Source organism: Bombina bombina, chromosome 7, assembly GCF_027579735.1.
Source record: "Bombina bombina isolate aBomBom1 chromosome 7, aBomBom1.pri, whole genome shotgun sequence".
NCBI lineage: Eukaryota > Metazoa > Chordata > Amphibia > Anura > Bombinatoridae > Bombina > Bombina bombina.
The window spans coordinates 516,117,903-516,145,395 of NC_069505.1; the positions used below are offsets into that span (position 1 = coordinate 516,117,903).

At 39.7% G+C, this 27,493-nt stretch overlaps 1 protein-coding gene across 1 annotated transcript in view; it reads left to right on the plus strand.

Annotated features, from left to right (window-relative positions):
• Nucleotides 1-24,522, plus strand: part of LOC128636483 (cytochrome P450 2F2-like) — a 142,171-nt gene extending 117,649 nt beyond the window's left edge. Inside the window, exons 9-10 of the mRNA XM_053689494.1 lie at nucleotides 22,952-23,093; nucleotides 24,341-24,522. Of these exons, the coding sequence (XP_053545469.1) occupies nucleotides 22,952-23,093; nucleotides 24,341-24,522 (324 nt within the window). The remainder of the gene's footprint in view (nucleotides 1-22,951; nucleotides 23,094-24,340) is intronic.
• The last annotated feature ends 2,971 nt before the right edge of the window (nucleotides 24,523-27,493 follow it).

Here is a 27,493-nt window from a genome sequence, read left to right on the forward strand (position 1 = left end):
ATTCAAGGCAGCTGTGTTAGAAGTAGACTAGTTAGGAGGACGGGAGTTACACACTTGTAAATTAGATGGGGGGGGGGGGGTGAGCAAATGGCTGGGGGATGCACACAGAAATTATACAAAGGAGCTGATAACAATTATACAGAAAAAGTCATAAATTCAGACATCAGAGGAAATGCATAACAACCAGGGCATGAAATGCAGAGAAAGAAATGCATACCAGTATATTGAAAACACATTAAAGGGACGTGGGATAACAACCAGGGCATGAAATGCAGAGAAAGAAATGCATACCAGTATATTGAAAACACATTAAAGGGACGTGGGATAACAACCAGGGCATGAAATGCAGAGAAAGAAATGCATACCAGTATATTGAAAAAACATTAAAGGGACGTGGGATAACAACCAGGGCATGAAATTCAGAGAAAGAAATGCATACCAGTATATTGAAAAAACATTAAAGGGACGTGGGATAACAACCAGGGCATGAAATGCAGAGAAAGAAATGCATACCAGTATATTGAAAAAACATTAAAGGAACGTGGGATAACAACCAGGGCATGAAATGCAGAGAAAGAAATGCATACCAGTATATTGAAAAAACATTAAAGGGACGTGGGATAACAACCAGGGCATGAAATGCAGAGAAAGAAATGCATACCAGTATATTGAAAAAACATTAAAGGGACGTGGGATAACAACCAGGGCATGAAATGCAGAGAAAGAAATGCATACCAGTATATTGAAAACACATTAAAGGGATGTGGGATAACAACCAGGGCATGAAATGCAGAGAAAGAAATGCATACCAGTATATTGAAAAAACATTAAAGGGACGTGGGATAACAACCAGGGCATGAAATGCAGAGAAAGAAATGCATACCAGTATATTGAAAAAACATTAAAGGGTCGTGGGATAACAACCAGGGCATGAAATGCAGAGAAAGAAATGCATACCAGTATATTGAAAAAACATTAAAGGGACGTGGGATAACAACCAGGGCATGAAATGCAGAGAAAGAAACGCATACCAGTATATTGAAAAAACATTAAAGGTTAGTGTTGATTGTAAGCATCCCTGAATAGTAGAGTTTTTAGGGAGCGCTTGAAGCTGTTAAAACTAGGGGAGAGTCTTGTGGAGCGAGGCAGGGAGTTCCACAAAATGGGGGCCAGTCTGGAGAAGTCCTGTAAACGGGAATGTGAGGAAGTAACAAGAGAGGAGGAGAGGAGGAGATCCTGAGCTGATTGAAGGGGACGGGAGGGAGAGTATCTGGAGACAAGTTCTGAAATGTAGGGGGGAGCAGTGCAGTTGAGAGCTTTGTATGTCAGAGTGAGGATTTTGTGTTTAATCCTAGAGGCAAGAGGAACCAAGTGAAGGTATTGGCAGAGAGGAGCAGCAGATGAAGATTGATGAGTAAGGAAGATGAGCCTGGCAGAAGCATTCATAATGGATTGTAAAGGAGCTATGTGGCAGCTAGGTAGACCAGAGAGGACGGAGTTGCAGTATTCGAGGCAGGAAAGGATGAGAGAGTGGATTAAAATCTTAGTTGTATCTTGTGTAAGGAAATGTCTAATTTTAGAGATGTTTTTAAGGTGGAAGCGGCAGGCTTTAGCCAAGGACTGAATGTGAGGAGTGAAGGAAAGATCTGAGTCAAGTGTGATATCGGACATGCGGGGTAGGAGTAATGATGGAATTATCAACAGTTAAATTGTGGGGGTGGAGACATTGGAAAAAGGGGGAAAAATAAGGAGTTCAGTTTTGGAGAGATTTAGCTTAAGGTAGTGAGAGGACATCCAAGATGAGGTATGAGAAAGACAGTTAGTGACACAGGTTAGTAAGGAAGGAGGTAGGTCTGGTGCAGAGAGGTAGATTTGAGTGTCATCGGCATACAAATGATATTGAAACCCATGGGACTTTATTAAGGAACCTAATGATGACATGTAGATTGAAATGAGAAGGGGGCACAGGACAGAGCCTTGAGGTAACCCAACAGAATGTTGTAACGGGGCAGAGGATGCTCCGGAGAAAGCTACACTAAATGTAGGGTTAGTCAGATAGGAATAGAACCATGAGAGAGCTGTGTCGCAGATGCCGAAGGATTGGAGGGTTTGGAGCAGAAGAGGGTGGTCAACAGTGTCAAAGGCTGCAGACAGGTCAAGGAGGATAAGCAGAGAGAAGTGGCCTTTGGATTTTGCTGTAAGTAGGTCGTTGTTAACCTTGACAATTGCTGTCTCTGTAGAGTGATGGGGACGAAATCCAGATTGCAGTGGGTCAAGAAGAGCGTTTAGTGTAAGGAAATGGGATAGATGTGCGTATACTAGCTTTTCTAGGAGCTTTGAGGCAAGAGGGAGTAGGGAAATAGGGTGGTAGTTGGATGGGGAGGTTGGATCGAGGGAAGGTTTTTTGAGGATAGGTGTGAACAGTGCATGTTTTAGAGATGAGGGAAATATACCAGTGCTGAGGGAGAGGTTGAAAATGTGTGTGAGTATGGGGGTGAGGGTAGAAGAGAGGGAGGGGAGTATCTGTGAGGGGATGGGGTTGAGGGGACAGGTAGTGAGGTGGGAGGACAGTATAAGGGCAGAAACTTCATCCTTGTTAACAAGGGCAAAAGAGCTCCATTTTTGGATATTTGGGTTTTGGCTGATTGTGAGCTTTTGAGGGGGTGGGAGATTGGTAGTATGTTGAGAGCTGATTTCACTTCTGATGAAGTCAATTTTGTTTTGAAGTGGCTGGCAAAATCTTGAGCTGAGAGAGAGGTTGTATTAGGAGGTGGGGGTGGGCATAGAAGAGTATTGAACGTGGAGAACAGACGTTTTGGGTTAGAGGAAAGAGTAGAGATGAGATTAGATATTGCTGTTTATAGAGATTAAGGGCAGAGTAGTAGGAGTTCAGGATGAGCTTGTAGTGAAGAAAGTCAGCTGAACTCTGATATTTCCTCCAGTGTCACTCAGCAGTGCGGAAACATCTGCATAGGTACCGTGTCAGAGGAGTATGCCAGGGCTGAGGATGAGAGTGTGGTTTCAGAGCTATGGTTGGAGGGGCCAGGTTGTCAATGACTGATGTAAGGGTGGAGTTATAGTGGCAGATAGATTGGTCAGGGCAGGAAAAGGAAGTGATGGATGAGAGGAGAGGTTTGAGAGAGCTAGCGAGCTGTTACAGATCTAGTGACTTAGTGCTTCTGTGAAGTTTGGTGTGAGGGGTAGAGGGAGGGGGAGTTGTAGGTAGGGAAGTGATGTTGCAAAACTTGCAAGTTAGGAGATGGTGGTCAGAGAGAGGAAAAGGGGAGTTTGTTAAATTTGAGATAGTGCATCAATAGGTGAAAATCAGGTCAAGGGAATGACCATCTTTGTGAGTGGGAGAGTCAGTCCATTGTGACAGGCCAGAAGAGGAAGTAAGTTGAAGAAGTTGTTTTGCAGAAGAGGCAGTAGGATTGTCAAGAGGGATGTTAAAGTCACCAAGAATGAGGGCAGGGGTGTCTGAAGAAAGGAAATAAGGAAGCCAGGCAGCAAAGTGATCTGAAAATTGAGTTGGGGAGCAAGGGGGGTAGTATATGACTGCAACACGTATAGAGAGGGGAGAGAATAACCGAATCATGTGTGCTTCAAATGAAGAAAATGTGAGTGAAGAGAAGGGCTGTATTTGTGGAAAGGTGCAACAAGAGGAAAGTAAAATACCAACACCACCTCCTTGTCTATTGCCAGACCTAGGAGTGTGGCTGAAATGGAGACCCCTATGTGACAGTGCAGCAGTGGATGCTGTGTCTGAAGCAGAGAGCCAGGTTTCTGTAAGAGCCAGAAGGTTAAGAGAGTGGGAGATAAAGAGATCATGGATAGAAGTGAGCTTGTTGCAAACAGAGCAAGAGTTCCAGAGTGCACAAGTGAAGGGGGAGGTGGTTTTAGATGTAAGAGGAATGTGGTTAAGGTTACCATAGTTTAGTTTATGAAGTATATTGAAAGGCACACAGGGATGTGAAAGGAAAGGAGGTTGTGAGGGACCAAGATTAGGGGAGATGTCGCCAGCAGCTAGTATGAGCAAGAGGGAGATGAGAAGCAGATTTGCAGTAGTGAGACTGTTCCAATCAGCCAATAGAATGTGAGCTCAATCCTTTTTTCTACCTTAATTCCGATTAACTGATAGAATTCTATCAGCCAATCGGAATCTAAGGGACGCCATCTTGGATGACGTCATTTAAAGGAACCTTCATTCAGTAAGAAGACTCTTGAAGATGGAGCCGCTCTGCGTCGGATGGATGAAGATAGAAGATGCCATCTGGATGAAGACTTCTGCTCGTCTGGAGGACCACTTCGCCCGGCTTGGATGAAGACTTCTCCCGGGTTCATTGAGGACTTCGGCCCGGTTAGATGAAGACTTCTGCCGCTTCCTTGAGGATGGATGTCCGGTCTTCAGAACAGTAAGTCGATCTTTAGGGGGTTAGTGTTAGGTTTTGTTAAGGGTGTATTGGGTGGGTTTTATTTTTAGGTTAGGGCTTTGGGCCGCAAAAGAGCTAACTGCCCTTTTAAGGGCAATACCCATCCAGATGCCCTTTTCAGGGCAATGGGGAGCTTAGGTTTTTTTAGTAAGTTTTTTATTTGGGGGTTTGTTGTGTGGGTGGTGGGTTTTACTGTTGGGGGGTGTTTGTATTTTGTTTTTACAGGTAAAAGAGCTGGGCCTCGATCCGATATGCAGCGTCGCCCGCAAAAGCCGGCGACGCCAAATTTTGCGCTGGAGTTATGCTCGTATATTTCTGCCTTCGGCCATAGTTTTTTGGCCCATAGACAGGTATACCAAACCAGCGCAGTTTGGTATCCAATATACAGCGTAAGGACTTACGTGGCGAAAATGGAGAAATCCTACTCCATTTTCACCTCACCACAAATTGCAGGCGTAGTAAGCCTTACGCCGAGTATTGGAGCCCCGTAACTCCCTAAACTACCTGCAAAATAAAACCTAACACCTAACGCATGCGCAATGTCTATCTACCTGTCAACCGCGAACTGCTAAATAAAACCTAACACATGCGTAATGTCTATCTTCCTGTCAACCACGATCCCCCGCCGCAATCCCTAATAAAGTATTTAACCCCTAAACCGCCGCTCCCGGACCCCCTAATGTGAGCCCCTACACCGCCGCCATCTACATTACCTACCCCCTAATGTGAGCCCCTTACACCGCCACCACCTACATTAACTATCCCCTAAGGTGAGCCCCTTACACTGCCGCCACCTACATTAACTACCCCCTAATGTGAGCTCCTACCCCGCCGCCAGCTATATTAAAATTATTAACCCCTAATCTAATCCCACTATACCGCCGCCACCTATATTAAATTAATTAACCCCTAAAATACTAAACTATCCCTACCACTAAACCTAAGTCTAACCCTACAAATTTTTGCGTGGCTTTACCCCAAAGTAAACAGCTCTATTGCCAGCCCTCAAAAGGGCTTTTTGCGGGGCTTTGCCCCAAAGTAATCAGCTCTTTTACCAGCCCTTAAAAGGGCTTTTTGCGGGGCATTGTCACAAAGTATTCAGCTCTTTTGCCTATAATCTAAATCCCCCTATACCGCAGCCACCTATAATAAATGTATTACCCCCTAATCTAATCCCCCTACACCGCCGCCACCTATATTAACTATATTACCCCCTAATCTAATCCCCCTACACCGCCGCCACCTATATTAACTATATTAACCCTAATTATATTAGGGTTAATATAGTTAATATAGTTATTATATTATATATATTAACTATATTAACCCTAATTATATTAGGGTTAATATAGTTATTATATTATATATATATTAAGTATAATAACCCTATCTAACTCTAACACCCTTAACTAAATTCTTATTAAAATAAATCTAATTAATATTAATATTATTAATTAAAATATTCCTATTTAAATTTAAATACTTACCTATAAAATAAACCCTAAGATAGCTACAATGTAATTAATAATTACATTGTAGCAATTTTAGGGTTTATATTTATTTTACAGGTAACTTGGTATTTATTTTAACTGGGTACAATAGCTATTAAATAGTTAATAACTATTTAATAGCTACCTTGTTAAAATAATTACCAATTTACCTGTAAAATAAATCCTAACCTAAGTTACAAATACACCTACACTATCAATAAATTAAATAAATTACAAATATCTAAACTAAAATACAATTAAATACACTAAACTAAATTACAAAAAAAAAACAAACACTAAATTACAAAAAATAAAAAAAGATTACAAGAATTTTAAGCTAATTACACCTATTCTAAGCCCCCTAATAAAATAACAAAGCCCCCCAAAATAAAAAAAATTCCCTACCCTAAACTAAATTACAAAAGTTAACAGCTCTATTACCAGCCCTTAAAAGGGCTTTTTTCGGGGCATGCCCCAAAGTAATCAGCTCTTTTGCCTGTAAAAAAAACACAATACCACCCCCCAACATTACAACCCACCACCCACATACCCCTACTCTAAACCCACCCAAACCCCCCTTAAAAAAACCTAACACTAAGCCCCAGAAGATCTCCCTACCTTGAGTCGTCTTCACCCAGCCGGCCGAACTCTTCATCCAATCCGGGCGATGTCTTCATCCAAGCGGCAAAGAAGAAGTCTTCCATCCGGCGATGTCTTCATCCAAGCGGCAAAGAAGAAGTCTTCCATCCGGCGATATCTTCATCCAAGCGGCAAAGAAGAGGTCCTCCATCGGGGGGAAGTTTTCCTCCAGCGGCATCTTCAATCTTCTTTCTTTGGATCTCCGACGCAGAACATCCAGCTGGCCCGACGACTGAAAGACGAATGAAGTTTCCTTTAAATGACATCATCCAAGATGGCGTCCCTCAAATTCCAATTGGCTGATAGGATTCTATCAGCCAATTGGATTTAAGGTAAGAAAATCTGATTGGCTGACTCTATCAGCCAATCAGATTCAAGTTCAATCCGATTGGCTGACCAATCAGCCAATCAGATTGAGCTCGCATTCTATTGGCTGATCGGAACAGCCAATAGAATCTTGGATGACGTCATTTAAAGGAAACTTCATTCGTCTTTCAGTCGTCGGGCCAGCTGGATGTTCCGCGTCGGAGGTCCGAAGAAAGAAGATTGAAGATGCCGCTTGGAGGAAAACTTCCCCCCGATGGAGGACCTCTTCTTTGCCGCTTGGATGAAGACATCGCCGGATGGAAGACTTCTTCTTTGCCGCTTGGATGAAGACATCGCCGGATGGAAGACTTCTTCTTTGCCGCTTGGATGAAGACATCGCCCGGATTGGATGAAGAGTTCGGCTGGGGCTTAGTATTAGTTTTTTTTAAGGGGGGATTGGGTGGGTTAGAATATGGGTATGTGGGTGGTGGGTTGTAATGTTGGGGGTGGTATTGTGTTTTTTTTTACAGGCAAAAGAGCTGATTACTTTGGGGCATGCCCCACAAAAAGCACTTTTAAGGGCTGGTAATAGAGCTGTTAACTTTTGTAATTTAGTTTAGGGTAGGGAATTTTTTTTTTATTTTGGGGGGCTTTGTTATTTTATTAGGGGGCTTAGAATAGGTGTAATTAGCTTAAAATTCTTGTAATCTTTTTTTTATCTTTTGTAATTTAGTGTTTTGTTTTTTTGTAATTTGTAATTTGTAGTTTATTTAATTTATTGATAGTATAGGTGTATTTGTAACTAAGGTTAGGATTTATTTTACAGGTAAATTGGTAATTATTTTAACAAGGTAGCTATTAAATAGTTATTAACTATTTAATAGCTATTGTACCTAGTTAAAATAAATACCAAGTTACCTGTAAAATAAATATAAACACTAAAATAGCTACAATGTAATTATTAATTACATTGTAGCTATATTAGGGTTTATTTTATAGGTAAGTATTTAGATTTAAATATGAATATTTTAATTAATAATATTAATATTAATTAGATTTATTTTAATAAGAATTTAGTTAGGGGTGTTAGAGTTAGATAGGGTTATTATACTTAATATATATATAATATAATTATATTAGCTATATTAACCCTATATAATTAGGGTTAATATAGTTAATATATATAACATAATAACTATATTAACTATATTAACCCTAATATAATTAGGGTTAATATAGTTAATATAGGTGGCGGCGGTGTAGGGGGATTAGATTAGGGGGTAATATAGTTAATATAGGTGGCGGCGGTGTAGGGGGATTAGATTAGGGGGTAATACATTTATTATAGGTGGCGGCGGTATAGGGGGATTTAGATTATAGGCAAAAGAGCTGATTACTTTGTGACAATGCCCCGCAAAAAGCCCTTTTAAGGGCTGGTAAAAGAGCTGATTACTTTGGGGCAAAGCCCCGCAAAAAGCCCTTTTAAGGGCTGGCAATAGAGCTCTTTACTTTGGGGTAATGCCACGCAAAAAGCCCTTTTCAGGGCTATATGTAGGGTTAGACTTAGGTTTAGTGGTAGGGATAGTTTAGTATTTTAGGGGTTAATTAATATAATATAGGTGGCGGCAGTATAGGGGAATTAGATTAGGGGTTAATTAATTTAATATAGCTGGCGGCGGTGTAGGGGGATTAAATTAGGGGTTAATAATTTTAATATAGCTGGCGGCGGGGTAGGGGGATTAGATTAGGGGTTAATAATTTTAATATAGCTGGCGGCGGGGTAGGAGCTCACATTAGGGGGTAGTTAATGTAGCTGGCGGCAGGGTAGGAGCTCACATTAGGGGGTAGTTAATGTAGCTGGCGGCGGAGTAAGGGGCTCACATTAGGGGGTAGTTAATGTAGGTGGCGGCGGGGTCCGGGAGCGGCGGTTTAGGGGTTAATAACTTTATTAGGTGCGGCGGGGTCCGGGAGCGGCGGTTTAGGGGTTAATAACTTTATTAGGTGCGGCGGTTTAGGGGTTAATACATTTTTTATTATTAAGAGAGTGGGGGGGGATAGCGGATAGAGGGGTATACGTGTCGGGCTATGTTTGGGAGACGTGTTAGACAGTACGGGAGATTTAATAACTTAGTCAGGTTTTGTAGCGCCGGCAGTTTCTAAAGTGCCGTAAGTCACTGACGACTCCAGAAATTTGTACTTACGCAGATTTCTGGACATCGCTGGTTTATCCAACTTACGGCACTTTAGCATCTGACGGCGCCGTATATGGGATAGCTTGAGTTGCGAGCTTAAACTATGGGCGGCGGGGGTTCCCTCGCTAGCGCCGCAAACTACGATCTATATAGGATCGCGCCCCTGATTTCTTTGGGGCAATGCCCCGCAAAAGGCCCTTTTAAGGGCTATTGGTAGTTTAGTTTAGGCTAGGGTTTTTTTTTATTTTGGGGGGGGCTTTTTTTTATTTTGATAGGGCTATTAGATTAGGTGTAATTAGTTTAAATATCTTGTAATTTGTTTATTATTTTCTGTAATTTAGTGGGGGGGGGTTTGTACTTTAGCTAATTGTATTTAATTTAGGTCATTTATTTAATTGTAGTGTAGTGTTAGGTGTTAGTGTAACTTAGGTTAGGTTTTATTTTACAGCTAATAATAACTATTTAATAACTATTCTACCTAGTTAAAATAATTACAAACTTGCCTGTAAAATAAAAATAAACCCTAAGCTAGCTACAATGTAACTATTAATTATATTGTAGCTATTTTAGGGTTTATTTTATAGGTAAGTATTTAGTTTTAAATAGGAATAATGTAGTTAATGATAGGCATTTTATTTAGATTTATTTAAATTATATTTAAGGTAGGGGGTTTTAGGGTTAGACTTAGATTTAGAGGTTAATACATTTAATATAGTGGCGGCGACGTTGGGGACGGTAGATTAGGGGTTAATAAATGTAGGTAGGTGGCGGCGATGTTAGGGATAGCAGATTAGGGGTTAATATTATTTAACTAGTGTTTGCGAGGCGGGAGTGCGGCGGTTTAGGGGTTAATATGTTTATTATAGTGGCAGTGATGTCTGGAGCGGTAGATTAGGGGTTCAAAAATATAATGTAGTTGTCGGCGATGTTGGGGGTAGCAGATTAGGGGTTAATAAGTATAATATAGGTGGCGGCGGTGTCTGGAGCAGCAGATTAGGGGTTAATAAATAAAATGTAGGTGGCGGCGATGTGGGAGGCGACAGATTAGGGGTTAATAAGTGTAAGATTAGGGGTGTTTAGACTCGGGGTTCATGTTAGGGTGTTAGGTGTAAACATAAATTTTATTTCCCCATAGGAATCAATGGGGCTGCGTTACTGAGTTTTACGCTGCTTTTTGGCAGGTGTTAGACTTTTTCTCAGCCGGCTCTCCCCATTGATGTCTATGGGGAAATCGTGCACGAGCACGTACGACCAGCTCACCGCTGACTTAACCAGCGCTGGTATTGAAGTGCGGTCAGGAGCACAATTTTTCTCAACGCTCACTTTTTGCCTGTTAATGCCGGGTTTGTAAAAACCCGTAATACCAGCGCTGCAGGTAAGTGAGCAGGGAGACAAAACTGCTCGTTAGCACCGCACAGTTCATAACGAAAAACTCGTAATCTCGTAATTACGAGTGTTAATATAACTACAATACTGTTGTTTTAAGTGGAGCAAGAAATATAAGGAAATAGAGCAACGTAATGCAAACCACACTAGCAGTTTCAAACAGTAGGCTAATAATTTAGATAAGATAAACACGAAGGATAAACATCATCTTAAACAGTAAGTTCCCAGTACGGTTATGAGCTTAAAACTTCAGACCGCCAGGTCTTCATCAAAAGATCCAGATAGTAAGGGGGCATAATAGAAGGTCTTAACTTCTGAAAAGTTATGGGTGCTTTTTTTTTTTTTTTACAGTATAATAAATCTTTACTTGTATCTTCCGTATAATACAGCATTTCATAGAAGAGTGTATACCATATAGCAGATTGTGTTGTACTCTGTAGAAAGATAAACCCCCGTTATGGCTACCGTGCTTGCTGCTAATCTATAGTGAGTAGGGGCATAAAATAAATATATAATCCAAAAATAAATGTAGGGTATGCATGCAAATTGACCCATCTCAAAAATCGTAAAGTGCAGAACAAATATGAGTAGCAAACAGTGCTAATATAGTAAAATATGATTGCTTTAAGTGGGGTGAGAAAAATAATACAGTAGGCTAACATAATAGATAAGATAAACACTAAAGATAATCATTATCTTAGACATTAAGTCCCCAGAACTGTTATGAACTTAAAACTTCAGACCGCAAGGTCCTCATAGAAAGTTCCAATTAGCAAGAGGGTATAATAGAAGGTCTCAGTCTTTGAGAAATTATGGGTGCATAGGAAAGGTTATGTCTCACCCTAATTCCCTCTCTCCACAGTTTGAGTCCCGTGTATGCATTGAATAGTTGCAGCCAGCCTCCGGTGGTGTTATTAACATGGGTTAGGTAATGTTCCCATGTAAGGGAGAGTCGTTTCAGTGCTGCCATTGTTCCTAAATCCAGGAGGGAAATGATAATATTATCAGCAGAGTATATAATGCATGAAATATGATTCATGTTGGTCTATGAATTATTTTTGGGAATTTAAAACCACAAATATGTGTATTATCTTGGATAGATAGTCTGATCTCCTGACTTAATCCCATGTTTATGCATATACATATATGTGCCAAACAAGCAACATCTAAAATTTTCAATTCTTATTCCCTAAAAGCATAGCTAGATAGGCTCAGGTGCTGCTGATTGGTGGCTGCACATAGATGCCTTGTGTAATTGGCTAACCCATGTGCATTTCTCTTTATTCAACAAAGGATATCTAAACAATTAATTAAATTAGATAACTGAAGTAAGTTTGAATGGTGTTTAAAATTGTATTATCTGTCTGAATCGGGAAATCTAATTATGTGTTTAATGTCCCTTTAAGGATCAAACCATTAGGAATAGGTGTAGTTGAAATTGTATAAATAAACTAAATTAAAATAAAGGGTAACGGAAATACCTATAGAAATGTGATACACTCAAACAAGTAAAAAGTATAACTGTGAAAAATTATATTTTGATATATCTATAGTTAACTGACCATTCAAATGACTCCACTATAGTGAAAAATTATCAATATGCCATACAATAAATAGCTTGGTATAAAAGTAAAATTAAATTACGTTTGATTTAAAGATAATTTAAACTATATTATCTTTGAAAGAACTAAAGCAGAATAAATAACCAATAATTTTTATTTTAAAAATATATGGATATCTAAGAAAGATTATATAGATTATAAAGTAAATCTACAAAAACAGGAGTACCCGTAATCCTATATATCACAAAACTCCTATAGGAGGCGCTAAAATGCAATACACAATCTTAACCCAAGGGTTAGTATGTATATATATCTCAAAATACAATATGAATGTAAATAAAAATATGTAAAAGATAAAATTAAAATATATACAGACACAGCACTAGTCGTGACTAGTGTAAATATAAGGGATAGTCCAACAGGTATCCTCAAATGTCCATACAGTGGAAAGGCAGCTCTCGGTCTTCACCCGAAGGGATGATGAAACTTCTATGATGGAAAACTGCAACAGAAACAGAGGCGCCACATGTGTAGATCAACAAGAACCACAATATCCAAACAAGACAAGACACAGGGTACTCACAAACTTGAAGGCACTCTATTGTGCCAGTGGGAGCGGGCTGGTGCTTTAGCAGCAAACCAGCTGGCTGTACAAAGGAATCCCCGTCGTGACAGGCAACACTGGAATCCTATGGCTTCAGGTCTCCAAACTGCCGATCTTGCATAGAAAGCCTTCCTCAGGCTGGAACTGATGGCTCTGATATAATCAATTCCATTTCTTTAATATTCTCCTTCCATTCTATTTCTTTATCCAAAGAAACATCTGTAGGCAACTGGAAAGATCTGATGCGTTTCCTGTGCCACCAGGCACACTTCCACAGAGATCACTGTGCAAACTGCACGTTCAGACTATGGAAGTGTTTGCGATTTCGGAAGGGCACGTCATCTGCTGGAGCACGCAGCGCAATGTGGGTGTAATCTATTGCTCCCAAGACATTAGGCATTCGAGCTATTGCATAGAATTCCCTCTTCAGGCGCCTCCAATCACCATCATTTTGAGGGAATCCTATGTAATGCTTACTTACTTGTACCATGGCATCCAGAAAGTTGTCAAAAACCACAGAGAAGGTACCCTGAGACAGCCCATGCATGTACCCCTCTCCGGATTGAAAACTTCCGGAGGCCAGGACATGAATGCAACTTAGCATCTTGGTCATGCCAAGGATTGCAGTCCGCATACGTCTACATGGCTCCATATGAGGTTTAAGTACATCGTAAAGGCTATTGAGCTGTTCACAATTGAGCCTATACTTGTCATACACCTAGAAGTCGCTCATGTTATCCAAGGTGGGTCTCAAGGAGTAACAAGGTATGCAAAAACACAAAAGCAATTTGATACAATGTCGATCACAAGGGACGCTTTGGACATGTTGTTTGGGGGATTTATAGTGCAATTAGTCCAATGGTAGCGACTTCGTTATGATTGCTGATTGTATACACTTGATTGTATGTGAGCGGCGCGAATGCTTTCAAAGTGGGCGGATTTTTAGGTGTTTGCTGAAATTTTGTTTCCCCCCAATGAATCGTAATGTGAAAGTGTAAAATGTAACATATACAGTGCATCTTCATGATGTTTGTTCATATGCGTAATAAATACTTATTAAACGCGATGTTATAGTAAAAAGCACACGTCCACGCTAACATGAATAAAAGTGCGTACTTGTGTATAATGTGTGCATAGACATGGCATAGAATCTGATCGATCAATGTTGCTGCAATATTGTTTGAAAACGATAAAGTAATGGGTGACAGCTATAATATTGTATATATAAGTGATTGGCGAAATGTTAATATTTTACGCGTCCCATTGAAATCGTAATAAAAATGAAAATCTTCCAACCCTCTAGTTTACATATATGTAGTATTAAGTGAGAAACTGTTGAAAGGGGCGGTACAGTCCCAATGCTGTAATCTGTATGTTTGAAGCTTCAAATTACATCATCATATTAGCAACCTGCCTGTCTAGTTTGCAAATCTTCATTCTGTTGTTGTAGTTTGACACATTCTTCTTGTGTGATGATTAAAAAGATAAATGTATGCTTTGTTGTTGTGTGATGTGTGTTATGTACATCTATGTATGTATTGTGATTCTCTCCCACATATGCTGATTTACATAAAGCAGTATAGCATTGTTGTTCCTTCCCAAAAAGTGACAGCTCTAATATTTTCTAATGATCTGTTATTATTGTACGTAATTCCTAATGGTATATTATGAGTAAATTGTGATGTTAAAGGGACACTAAATCCATAATTGATGTTTCGTGATTACGAGAGAGAATCCAATGTTAAGCAACCTTCCAATATAGTTGTATTATGTAAATGTGTTAATTGTTTATATGTTTTCTTTTCCATGAATATCAATGCATATGTATGAGTCAATGACAAAAGGCATGTATGTGCATCCATCAATCATCATGTGGTGAGCCTATGTAGATATGCTGTTCATCCAAGCATATGAGTTGAATAAATTAAATGTTATAATAGAGGTAAATGAGACGTGTTTACAATTGGCTACTGTTAGTGAATAATTAAATGTGAAAATTAATTTTCTGTCCGTTTAAATATGATGTAATTTTTAAAAGCGATTTTGTATTGGTGATGGTGATTTGTAGTTGATGTCATGTAATTTCCTTTAAGATTTTGATGTTGTAGTGATGTTCACACAAGTAAAAGCCATAACTCCATAGGGAAATAGTAAATTATTGATCTATTTGTCATAGTGGGACTAACGCAAGAAAGAATGAGTTAGTGCCACAATTGTAACACTGGTATTACGAGTTTTCAAGTCTACGCATTTGTGTGCGTTAGGTAAATCTGCTGGTCACGTGCACGAGCACATCTTCCCCATAGAAGTCAATGGACGAGAAAAATTTGAAGAGAAATAAAATCCAACACTTGTGTTGAGCGTAAAGTGAGTGACGTCATGTTCTTGTGTGAAAAAGTAGCTGTTTTGTGTAGGTAATGTGCTGTATATTGTTTGTATGTATCGATTTGTGTATATATGTGATAATATTTGTATTGTATTTGTAGATGTAGCTAGATGAGTGTATGTTCCCGTCTGTCTATGTAAGTGAATGTAAAATGGTTTTGTGTGCCTTTTTTTTTTTTCAAACACCCGAGATCTCGTAACTTTGATCCGTTCTATTTTGACATGAAAAATTTTAATCTGAAAATTAAATATTGTGGAGTGTTTGTATGAGTGTAAGTGTACTTTGTGTAATGTTATTGAAGTGATTTGTGGATGCTTTTGTTAGCGGTATATCATTAACTACTGGGTCTGGGTTTATGTTATGGATTTGAGTGGAGATGGTTATTTTTGTAACCAGCGGTAGTGAAAAAGCAGCGTTATGAGGCTTTTTCACGCATAACGCACAATTTGTAATCTAGCTGTATGTATGTAAAGACTGCGTGGCATATAAACAAGTCTACACAAATATGCAATCAATTAACTACAACTGACTGGGAGAACACCAAAATCTGTCTTTGGTCTAATCGAACAAGTTCTCACCACGTTTCATTAATTACAAGCATCCTCCGACCCCTGTTTTTATGATCAATACCCATTGCGCAGGGATCTGTGGCTGCTATTATTAGTCGAGGTGTAGTCTATGACAAGTCTCTCAGTTATGGTTAGAGGAGTAGCATTAAAACATAGTCAATATTCATAGTAGACCTATCATATACACAAAAACATCTTAGTATTACTATAATAGGAACACTATGTATATTAGCTTAATCTTAAAATAGTATGAAATCATGATAAAGTACTGCAGGTGTAAACCTAGGAGGTTTTGAACAGCCAATAGGATTTCAGAAGCTCTCACCCTATTGGCTGATTTGAGTTTGAAGAATCAAATCAGTCAATAGAAATGCAAGGTACGCCATTTTGAAACGGCTTCCTTGCATTGAAGCTTCAGTGTAAGGCGGGGACCGTATGAAGAGGACGCTCCATGCTGGATGTCTTCGCCCGCTCCGCTCTACGCTGCTGGGATAAAGATAGAAGACGCTCCCACGATTGATGAAGATGTCGCCGCCTGGATGCAGATGGATGTCCAGACTTCAGGAACTGTGAGTAGAAATTCTGGGGTTAGTTTTAGGTATTTTTTTTTTTATTTTTTTGGGGTGTTTTTTTTCAGATTAGGGTTTGGGCAATTTGAAAAAGAGCTAAATGCCATTTTAAGGGCAATGAAAAAGAGCTGAATGCCCTTTTAAGGGCAATGCCCACACAAACGTCCTTTTAGGGGCAATGGGTAGCTAAGGTTTTTTTTAGAGTTAGTTTTTTTTTATTTTGGGGGGTTGGTTGGTTGATGGATTTTACTGTTGGGGGGACTTTGTATATACAGGTAAAAGCTGGTTAACTTAGGGCAATGCCCTACAAAAGGCCCTTTTAAAGGCTATTGGTAGTTTATTGTAGGCTAGGGGGTGTTTTTATTTTGAGGGGGCTTCTTTATGTATATAGGGCTATTAGATTAGGTGTAATTGTTTTTATTTTTGATAATTTCGTTTATTATTTTTTGGAAGCTTAGTGTTTTTTATTTTTCATAATTTAGTGTTTATTATTTTTTGCAATTTTAGGCCTAGATTTGGAGTTTGGCGGTAGCCGTGAAAACCAGTGTTAGAGGCTCCTAACGCTGGTTTTAGGCTACCGCCGGCATTTGGAGTCATTCAAAAAAGGGTCTAACGCTCACTTTTCAGCCGCTACTTTTCCATACCGCAGATCCCCTTACGTCATTTGCGTATCCTATATTTTCAATGGGATCTTTCTAACTCCGGTATTTAGAGTCGTGTCTGAAGTGAGCGTTAGAATTCTAACGACAAAACTCCAGCCGCAGAAAAAAGCCAGGAGTTAAGAGCTTTCTGGGCTAACGCCGGTTCATAAAGCTCTTAACTACTGTGCTCTAAAGTACACTAACACCCATAAACTACCTATGTACCCTTAAACCGAGGTCCCCCCACATCGCCGACACTCGATTAAATTTTTTTAACCCCTAATCTGCCGACCGCCACCTACGTTATACTTATGTACCCCTAATCTGCTGCCCCTAACACCGCCGACCCCTATATTATATTTATTAACCCCTAACCTGCCCCCCACAACGTCGCAGCCAGCTACCTACAATAATTAACCCCTAATCTGCCGACCGCAAAGAGCCGCCACCTACATTATAGCTATGTACACCTAATCTGCTGCCCCTAACACCGCCGACCCCTATATTATATTTATTAACCCCTAATCTGCCCTCCCTAACATCGCCGACACCTAACTTCAATTATTAACCCCTAATCTGCCGACTGGAGCTCACCGCTATTCTAATAAATGTATTAACCCCTAAAGCTAAGTCTAACTCTAACACTAACACCCCCCTAAGTTAAATATAATTTTAATCTAATGAAATTAATTAACTCTTATTAAATAAATTATTCCTATTTAAAGCTAAATACTTACCTGTAAAATAAATCCTAATATAGCTACAATATAAATTATAATTATATTATAGCTATTTTAGGATTAATATTTATTTTACAGGTAACTTTGTAATTATTTTAACCATGTACAATAGCTATTAAATAGTTAAGAACTATTTAATAGCTAAAATAGTTAAAATAATTACAAAATTACCTGTAAAATAAATCCTAACCTAAGTTACAATTAAACCAAACACTACACTAGCAATAAATTAATTAAATAAAATACCTATAATTATCTACAATTAAACCTAACACTACACTATCAATAAATAAATTAAATACAATTCCTACAAATAAATACAATTAAATAAACTAACTAAAGTACAAAAAATAAAAAAGAACTAAGTTACAAAAAAATAAAAAAATATTTACAAAAATTAGAAATATATTACAACAATTTTAAACTAATTACACCTACTCTAAGCCCCCTAATAAAATAACAAAGCCCCCCAAAATAAAAAAATGCCCTACCCTATTCTAAATTACTAAAGTTCAAAGCTCTTTTACCTTACCAGCCCTGAACAGGGCCCTTTGCGGGGCATGCCCCAAGAAGTTCAGCTCTTTTGCCTGTAAAAAAAAACATACAATACCCCCCCCCCACATTACAACCCACCACCCACATACCCCTAATCTAACCCAAACCCCCCTTAAATAAACCTAACACTAAGCCCCTGAAGATCTCCCTACCTTGAGTCGTCTTCACCCAGCCGAGCCAAATTCTTCATCCAAGCGGAGCAAGAAGAGGTCCTCCATCCGGTAGAAGTCTTCATCCAAGCGGGGCAGAAGAGGTCTTCCATCCGATTGAAGTCTTCATCCAAGAGGCATCTTCTATCGTCATCCATCCGGAGCGGAGCGGCAGCATCCTGAAGACCTCCGACGTGGAACGTCCATCCTGGCCGACGACTGAACGACGAATGACGGTTCCTTTAAATGACGTCATCCAAGATGGCGTCCCTCGAATTCCGATTGGCTGATAGGATTCTATCAGCCAATCGGAATTAAGGTAGGAATATTCTGATTGGCTGATGGAATCAGCCAATCAGAATCAAGTTCAATCTGATTGGCTGATCCAATCAGCCAATCAGATTGAGCTCGCATTCTATTGGCTGTTCCAATCAGCCAATAGAATGCGAGCTCAATCTGATTGGCTGATTCAATCAGCCAATCAGATTTTTCCTACCTTAATTCCGATTGGCTGATAGAATCCTATCAGCCAATCGGAATTCGAGGGACGCCATCTTGGATGACGTCATTTAAAGGAACCGTCATTTGTCGTTCAGTCGTCGGCCAGGATGGATGTTCCACGTCGGGGGTCTTCAGGATGCTGCCGCTCCGCTCCGGATGGGAACGATAGAAGATGCCTCTTGGATGAAGACTTCAATCGGATGGAAGACCTCTTCTGCCCCGCTTGGATGAAGACTTCTACCGGATGGAGGACCTCTTCTTGCTCCGCTTGGATGAAGAATTTGGCTCGGCTGGGTGAAGACGACTCAAGGTAGGGAGATCTTCAGGGGCTTAGTGTTAGGTTTATTTAAGGGGGGTTTGGGTTAGATTAGGGTTATGTGGGTGGTGGGTTGTAATGTTGGGGGGGGTATTGTATGTTTTTTTTTACAGGCAAAAGAGCTGAACTTCTTGGGGCATGGCCCGCAAAGGGCCCTGTTCAGGGCTGGTAAGGTAAAAGAGCTTTGAACTTTAGTAATTTAGAATAGGGTAGGGCATTTTTTTATTTTGGGGGGCTTTGTTATTTTATTAGGGGGCTTAGAGTAGGTGTGATTAGTTTAAAATTGTTGTAATATATTTCTAATGTTTGTAAATATTTTTTTATTTTTTGTAACTTAGTTCTTTTTTATTTTTTGTACTTTAGTTAGTTTATTTCATTGTATTTATTTGTAGGAATTGTATTTAATTTATTTATTGATAGTGTAGTGTTAGGTTTATTTGTAGATAATTATAGGTATTTTATTTAATTAATTTATTGATAGTGTAGTGTTAGGTTTAATTGTAACTTAGGTTAGGATTTATTTTACAGGTAAATTTGTAATTATTTTAACTATTTTAGCTATTAAATAGTTCTTAACTATTTAATAGCTATTGTACCTGGTTAAAATAATTACAAAGTTACCTGTAAAATAAATATTAATCCTAAAATAGCTATAATATAATTATAATTTATATTGTAGCTATATTAGGATTTATTTTACAGGTAAGTATTTAGCTTTCAATAGGAATAATTTATTTAATAAGAGTTAATTAATTTCGTTAGATTAAAATTATATTTAATTTAGGGGGGTGTTAGTGTTAGGGTTAGACTTAGCTTTAGGGGTTAATACATTTATTAGAATAGCGGTGAGCTCCAGTCGGCAGATTAGGGGTTAATGTTTGAAGTTAGGTGTCGGCGATGTTAGGGAGGGCAGATTAGGGGTTAATACTATTTATTATAGGGTTAGTGAGGCGGATTAGGGGTTAATAACTTTATTATAGTAGTGCTCAGGTCCGGTCGGCAGATTAGGGGTTAATAAGTGTAGGCAGGTGGAGGCGACGTTGTGGGGGGCAGATTAGGGGTTAATAAATATAATATAGGGGTCGGCGGTGTTAGGGGCAGCAGATTAGGGGTACATAGGGATAATGTAAGTAGCGGCGGTTTACGGAGCGGCAGATTAGGGGTTAAAAATAATATACAGGGGTCAGCAATAGCGGGGGCGGCAGAATAGGGGTTAATAAGTGTAAGGTTAGGGGTGTTTAGACTCGGGGTACATGTTAGAGTGTTAGGTGCAGACTTAGGAAGTGTTTCCCCATAGCAAACAATGGGGCTGCGTTAGGAGCTGAACGCGGCTTTTTTGCAGGTGTTAGGTTTTTTTTCAGCTCAAACAGCCCCATTGTTTCCTATGGGGGAATCGTGCACGAGCACGTTTTTGAGGCTGGCCGCGTCCGTAAGCAACTCTGGTATCGAGAGTTGAAGTTGCGTTAAATATGCTATACGCTCCTTTTTTGGAGCCTAACGCAGCCATTCTGTGAACTCTCAATACCAGCGGTATTTAAAAGGTGCGTCCAGAAAAAAGCCAGCATTAGCTACGCGGGTCGTTACCGACAAAACTCTAAATCTAGCCGTTAGAGTTTTAAATTTTTCTCGTAGTGTTTGGTTTTTTTAAATTTGTAATTTAGATTTTTTAATTGGTAGTATTTTTTATTTTATGAGAATAGTAAGTTTAGGTTAATTTATAGTTTAATGGTAGCTTTATTTTTATTTCACAGGTAAGTTTTTATTTATTTAAAGATAGTTATATTGTAATTTTAATTTAAAGTTAGGGTGTGTTAGGTTTATGGGTTAATAGTTTAATTTAGTGTTTTGCAATGTGGGGGGCAGGCGCTTTAGGGGTTAATAGGTTTATTTAGTTGTGGAGATGTGGGAGGCCGGAGGTTTAGGGGTTAATAGGTTTATTTAGTGGCGGCGATGTGGGAGGCTGGAGGTTTAGGGGTTAATAACATTTATAGTGTCGGCGATGTGGGTGGGTGGCAGATTAGGGGTTAATAACTTTATTTAATAGTCGCAATGTGGATGGGCAGCGGATTAGGGGCTAATAAGTTTAATATAGTGTTTGCGGTGCAGGAGGGCTGCGTTTTAAGGGTTAATAGGTAGTTAATGGGTGTTAGTGTACTTTGTAACAGTTTAGTTTTGTGAAACATTTTTGTTACACAAAACTTATAACTACTGCTCTCAGATGGCGGTATGGATCGTGTCGGTATAGGCTGTAATGCAAGCATTTTAGCTGGACCGCACTACCTGTAATACTGGCGCTATGAAAATCCCACACAAAAACGTCATTTTTTTGAGTGCGGAATGGACGTTGCGTTACAGGCTAAAATGCTTGTGGTATAGCAATACCGACATGACTCGTAATAGTGCATTACTGCCATTACACTGAAATTGCCATTTTTTCAGAGTTAAAAGCCGTAACGCAAAACTCGTAATCTACCTATTAGAGATCAAATCTGTGAGAAGTCAATTGTAAATTTAATAGTAATCAAGATATTGGAGGAGGGCTGTGCCATAGAATAAAAAAAAGAAAAGAAAATTTGTGGTTATACCTTGGTCTTTTTTCCCAGTATGTGAGACCCAATACGTTTAAATCTCAGCTTTTTCTTTGGGAAAAATCAAATAAACATTAATACCCCACTTGGAACCTTAGGGTAAGTTACATAGGGGCTTCAAAAGTAACTAGGATATCATTATGGATATGTATTTAGCTGCTAGTATATACAGGTAATGAGAATATGGGAAATTTCCTTATAGGAAACAATATTTTAAAGGTTGGATGTTGGGAAGAGGAGAGAAAATCCTCATCATTAGATTGCGGGTGCATCACCTTTGAAACCCTTAGAGAAAAAATAAAAACTGACAAGATTCACATATCCCTATCTCCAGTTAAAGCCACAAATATATCAGAGATTGTACCAGTGATCACAATTATAGATAATTATATATGCCCTGTAAACTAGGGAAAGACTGTATACATAGTTAAAGGCAAGCCTATTTCATGCATAGTACTGTACACTACTAGATAAATGTGAACAATAAACATCATAATGTTATCCAAAGAGAAAAAAGTGATTAAGTTATGTGTATAGCAATAAGGACCCACATATCGAACAGCACAGCTCTCATTAGGGTGTGCCAAAGCCAAAGTTATAGAGAAGCCAGATGCATGGGCGGGAGAATGAGGCCTCTGCTGCAAAGAGTCCAATATCACCCAACTCCAGCTTTTGTACAGCTACTGGGAGGCAAATTACTCTTAAACTGCAAAGCAATCCAATATGGTGTATAGTCCAAATCCACTTAGCAGGTTGGAGTCCCCCTACAGACACAATCTCAGGTTAGGAAGACTTTGCCCATATGGTACACAGAGCCCAGGGTCACTTAAGACTGAAGTAGTGATCATTGTTTCCCCGATCATGACTAACACAGCGCTGCAATTCCAATCCGGCGTAGAACACCCATCTGATAAGGCTGTGGGGTCACCCTGAGGGCTATAATAAATTTATAAGCCCGCTATTTAAGCTGGAAGTTTGAATCGTCCCTGTTAGATGCAGCAGAAAGTTTACCTCCATCTCGGGTGGATCTCTATAACCTAATTTTAATGTATGCATTGCCTTCATATACTTAAATGCAGGGAACACCCCCTTTGCAAAACACACTGTTGTCAAGGTAAGAAATGCTTTTAGAGAATTACAGCAGGGGCTTCATAGTAATAGTGAGGTTTCTTATAGAATCTCACAAGCCCTGAGATCTTTAGAGAGCTTTAGAGATTAGGGCCTTGAGTGAGCAACTTGGGTGCTCAGTGACAGTAATAAATGAGAAAGAGCAATGAGTTGAAGGCAAACCAGGATGAGTGATTAGTCTTTCTTTCTCTTATCCCCAGGGTACCAACATTATTCCAGTGCTCAGCTCAGTACACAATGACCCAACTAAGTTTAAAGATCCAGCAAAATTTGACCCTCACAATTTCTTGGATGAAAACAACAAATTTCAGAGCAATGAGGCCTTCATGCCTTTCTCCTCAGGTAAATAAGTAAGAAAACACTTTGTTAAAAAGTAGAGATTGTAAAGACACAATTACAAGAAATAATTATATATAAATGTAATTACATTGAGCTCTTAAACAAGTAGGGATTTGGGGGCCGATTTATCCGGGGCCCGAATGGCCCCTGATGACCCTGTTTCTGCGCGAGCCTTCAGGGTCACCAGAAACAGCAGTTATGAAGCAACAGTCTTAAGACCACTGCTCCTTAACTGGTCCGCCTGCTCTGAGGCTGCGGACATCAATCCGCCTGATCCTTTACGATTGGGCTGATTGACACCCCCTGCAGGGGTGGCATTGCACAAGCAGTTCACAAGAACTGCTTGTGCAATGATAAATACTGACAGCGTATGTTGGACATGTCAGACGGACCGATGATAAATCGTCCCCTTGGAGTTTATCAAATGTCACTTAACACATAAATATGTATTTGCCCTTGGTACAGTTTGGTATCCATAAGATGTCATATTTGTTAGTACATTTTAAAAAATGACATAGCTTTTATTCATATCCCTATCATTAGTGTACTTTGGTCCTGATCTGAACCTTTAAACACATCCCTGTTATTAGTACTCGTTGGCCCTAAACTGAGCACATAAACAAGTCACTAACATTAGTACCCTTTGGGCTCCATGTAAAAGCAGCGAAAGCTACTCCGGAGCTTTGCGGGGCAGGTTCGCATATGCGAGCTTGCTTCCCGCAATGTAAGAAGCAGCGGTCATTAGACCGCTGCTTCCTACACCCTACGCCACCTCTTAGGTGGCGAAGCAAAATCACCGAGAGCTCGCTCGCTCTCAGTGATTGACAGCCCCTTCAGTCGCGTGATTGGTCGCGCGACTGAAGGGGCGGGCATTACACACTCCGCTGAGAGTGTAATGATACATACGGGCAAGCGGATCAATAGATCCACTGCCCGTGTGTAGCTGAGGCGGGCGGACAGCTTCGCGAGTTAAGAAGCTGTCCGCCCGCCTCTTAGTACATGGAGCCCTTTGACTCTAAACGGATTAAGCCCATGAACACGTCACTGTTATTAGTACATCTTAGACGTAGCAGGGACTGTGATGATAAACATGTCACTGTCATTAGTGTACATTAAAGCTAGCAAAGACTGGGCCCTTAATCTTTTTAGAATCATTAGTACACGTTGGTCATATCAGGAACAGAGACCTCTTATTCTTGCAGTTGTTATTAAGCAAAGATGATTGGCCTGGCTCTCATTCTCTTTTTCAGGGAAGCGGATCTGTCTTGGTGAGAGTTTGGCACGCATGGAACTTTTCATTTTTTTTACCACCATCTTGCAAAACTTCACATTCCTTCCCACTCAGGACCCTGACCAGATCGATTTAAATCCATCAATTAGTGGCTTGGGCAATGTGCCACCGTCTTACCAGTTCTATGCCATACTTCACTAGCTTCATAGTCTTATGTGTTTTGTAATAGAGAATTTGCATTAACATTCACTATATCCCCTTAATATTCTGAGATTATGCTCTTTTTGTTGTTAAAAACAGCATGGTAATCCGTAGGAAAAATTATATATATGGCCGATAAAGCCATTCAACATTGGGCTAAATCTACGATAGAAACATTTTATTTTAAAAGCAGGTAAAAACCAAAGCGCCTTTGTTTGTTTCTGAAACATTCACTTAATGATTTCTTAGGATAGCTTTATACATATCCCAGGTATTCTTGAATTCTCATAAATCTTTGCCTTACCACCTCTAATGGGAACATAGACCAGATGTACATCTAAAGTAATTTACACATTTAAAGAGAAGGGAGAATGAAAGTTTCAAAAGTGATTCTTGTTTTCAAGTGTAAGTTTGTATGTCTAATACTATGAGGACTAGTAGATCATTTCTTGTGGTAGTTTACTGAGATACTGGGTTTTGTTGATCTGATTTAGTCATCAGGTGGACAAAATTTTGGGACAGGTAAGTCTATTTTAAAGGGACAGGTGAATCTTCTTGAGAGGTAGGTGAATCTTTCTAAAGGTTGAGTAGGTCCGGTCTGTTAGGCAATATATCCCAATCTACAGGTATAAAGATCAGGTGTGAGGATCACCTTAGTCTGTTCTTGCAATCAGATGGGTCTTCCACTTAACTTCTGTTAATTTGCTTCATTCTCTTGGTATCCTTTATTGAAGGAGCAACAATGCACTACTGGGAGCTAGATGAATACAATCAGCAGCTAGCTCTGAGTAGTGCATTGCTTTTCCCTATCCAAAGGATACCAAGAGAATGAAGCAAATTAGAGAATAAAAGTACATTAACCCCTTAATGACTGAGGACGTGCCAGGCATGTCCTACATGGGTGTCAGTTAGTGACCAAGGACGTGCCTGGCACGTCTTCTGGGGTTTCAAGCAATGGAATCGATCGTGATCGCTTTCAGCCACTTTCAAGGTATTGTAGTGATGCATCGATATTGCAGCATCACTACAATACCTTTTTCACCCACCAATGCAGAGACGGTCACTCTGTGGCCCTCTCTGCATCGACCAGCGTTGGTGGGTGGAAGCCATTGCAGGGAGGCAGGTGGGGGAAATACATCAGAGGGGGACGGGATCGTATGCAGGGGAATCGGGAGAGCGCACAGATGCAGGCGCACACACAGGGGCGGGAGCGGGTGGGGCCGCTACACTATGGAACATGGAAAGGGATCCAAGAGATCTGGGAGGGGGGTAGGTTATGGAGGGGCGGCAGCTACACTACAGAAAAATTTGGATGTTTTAATTTTTTTTTATGGCAAACAGACAGCTGCCAGTACCCAAGATGAGTGCTAATAGGTAGGGCCTAAATCAATCATTTGGGTTGTCTACTACAATACACTAAAGCTAAAATCAATGCTACAAGCTTCCTACAAGCTCCCTAATTAAAGGGACAGTCTAGGCCAAAATAAACTTTCATTATTCAGATAGAGCATGTCATTTTAAACAATTTTCCAATTTAATTTTATCACCAATTTTGCTTTGTTCTCTTGGTATTCTTAGTTGAAAGCTTAACCTAGGAGGTTCATATGCTAATTTCTTAGACCTTGAATGCCACCTCTTTTCAGAATGCATTTTAACAGTTTTTCACCACTAGAGGGTGCTAGTTCACGTATTTCATATAGATAACACTGTGCTCGTGCACGTGAAGTTATCTGGGAGCAGGCACTGATTGGCTAAACTGCAAGTCTGTCAAAAGAACTGAAATAAAGGGGCAGTTTGCAGAGGCTTAGATACAAGATAATCATAGAGGTTAAAAGTATATTAATATAACAGTGTTGGTTATGCAAAACTGGGGAATGGGTAGTAAAGGGATTATCTATCTTTTAAAACAATAAAAAGTCTGGTGTAGACTGTCCCTTTAACCCTTTCACTGCTGGGCATAATACACGTGTGGTGCGCAGCGGCATTTAGCAGCCTTCTAATTACCAAAAAGCAATGCCAAAGACATATATGTCTGCTATTTCTGAACAAAGGGGATCCAAGAGAGGCGTTTACAAACATTTGTACCATAATTGCACAAGCTGTTTGTAAATAATTTCAGCAAGAAACCTAAAGTTAGTGAAAAAGTTTGTGAAAAAATTAAAGATTTTTTTTTTTTATTTGATCGCATTTGGCGGTGAAATGGTGGCATGAAATATACCAAAATGGGCCTAGATCAATACTTTGAGTTGTCTACTAAAAAAATATATATACATGTCAAGGGATATTCAGGGATTCCTGAAAGATATCAGTGTTCCAATGTAACTATCGCTAATTTGGGAAAAAAAATGTGGACATATAAAATTTTAACAACCATACACTCGAAAAACCTGCCATCATACACCAGGGTATTGGAGGCGGAGATGAACACCGCGATACCCCCAGACACGTGGAACACTATCTTCCAGCAGATGGGTAAGGCACCTTCATCAATGGGAATAACCGAGACAAACATGAAGTTGCTAGGGAGATGGTACCTATACCCAAGCAGATTAGCAAAAATCTTCCAACACTCTGACCCCCTCTGCTGGAGGAATTGCAAGCAGACAGGCACACTATACCACATTTGGTGGGAATGCCCCATACTCCGGCCTTACTGGCAGGAGATACATGGGGAAATTCAGAAAGTCCTCTCGCAGACAATCCCCTTCGACCCTTTAACGCTATTATTTAATAACCCCCCAAAGATCAAGTGCAAGTACAAAATCACTCTATTATACATTATGCTCAGCAGTGCAAAACAACTAATCCCAAGATTCTGGAAACAGAGCAAGATCCCATCCAAACAGGATTGGTCCCAAAACGTCACACTCCTTCTGTCACTAGAGAGATACCACTACCTTAAAACTGAAAGAATGGACGCTTACTGCGCAATGTCCCTATACTGGGAAACATACATCCACACTGACACAGC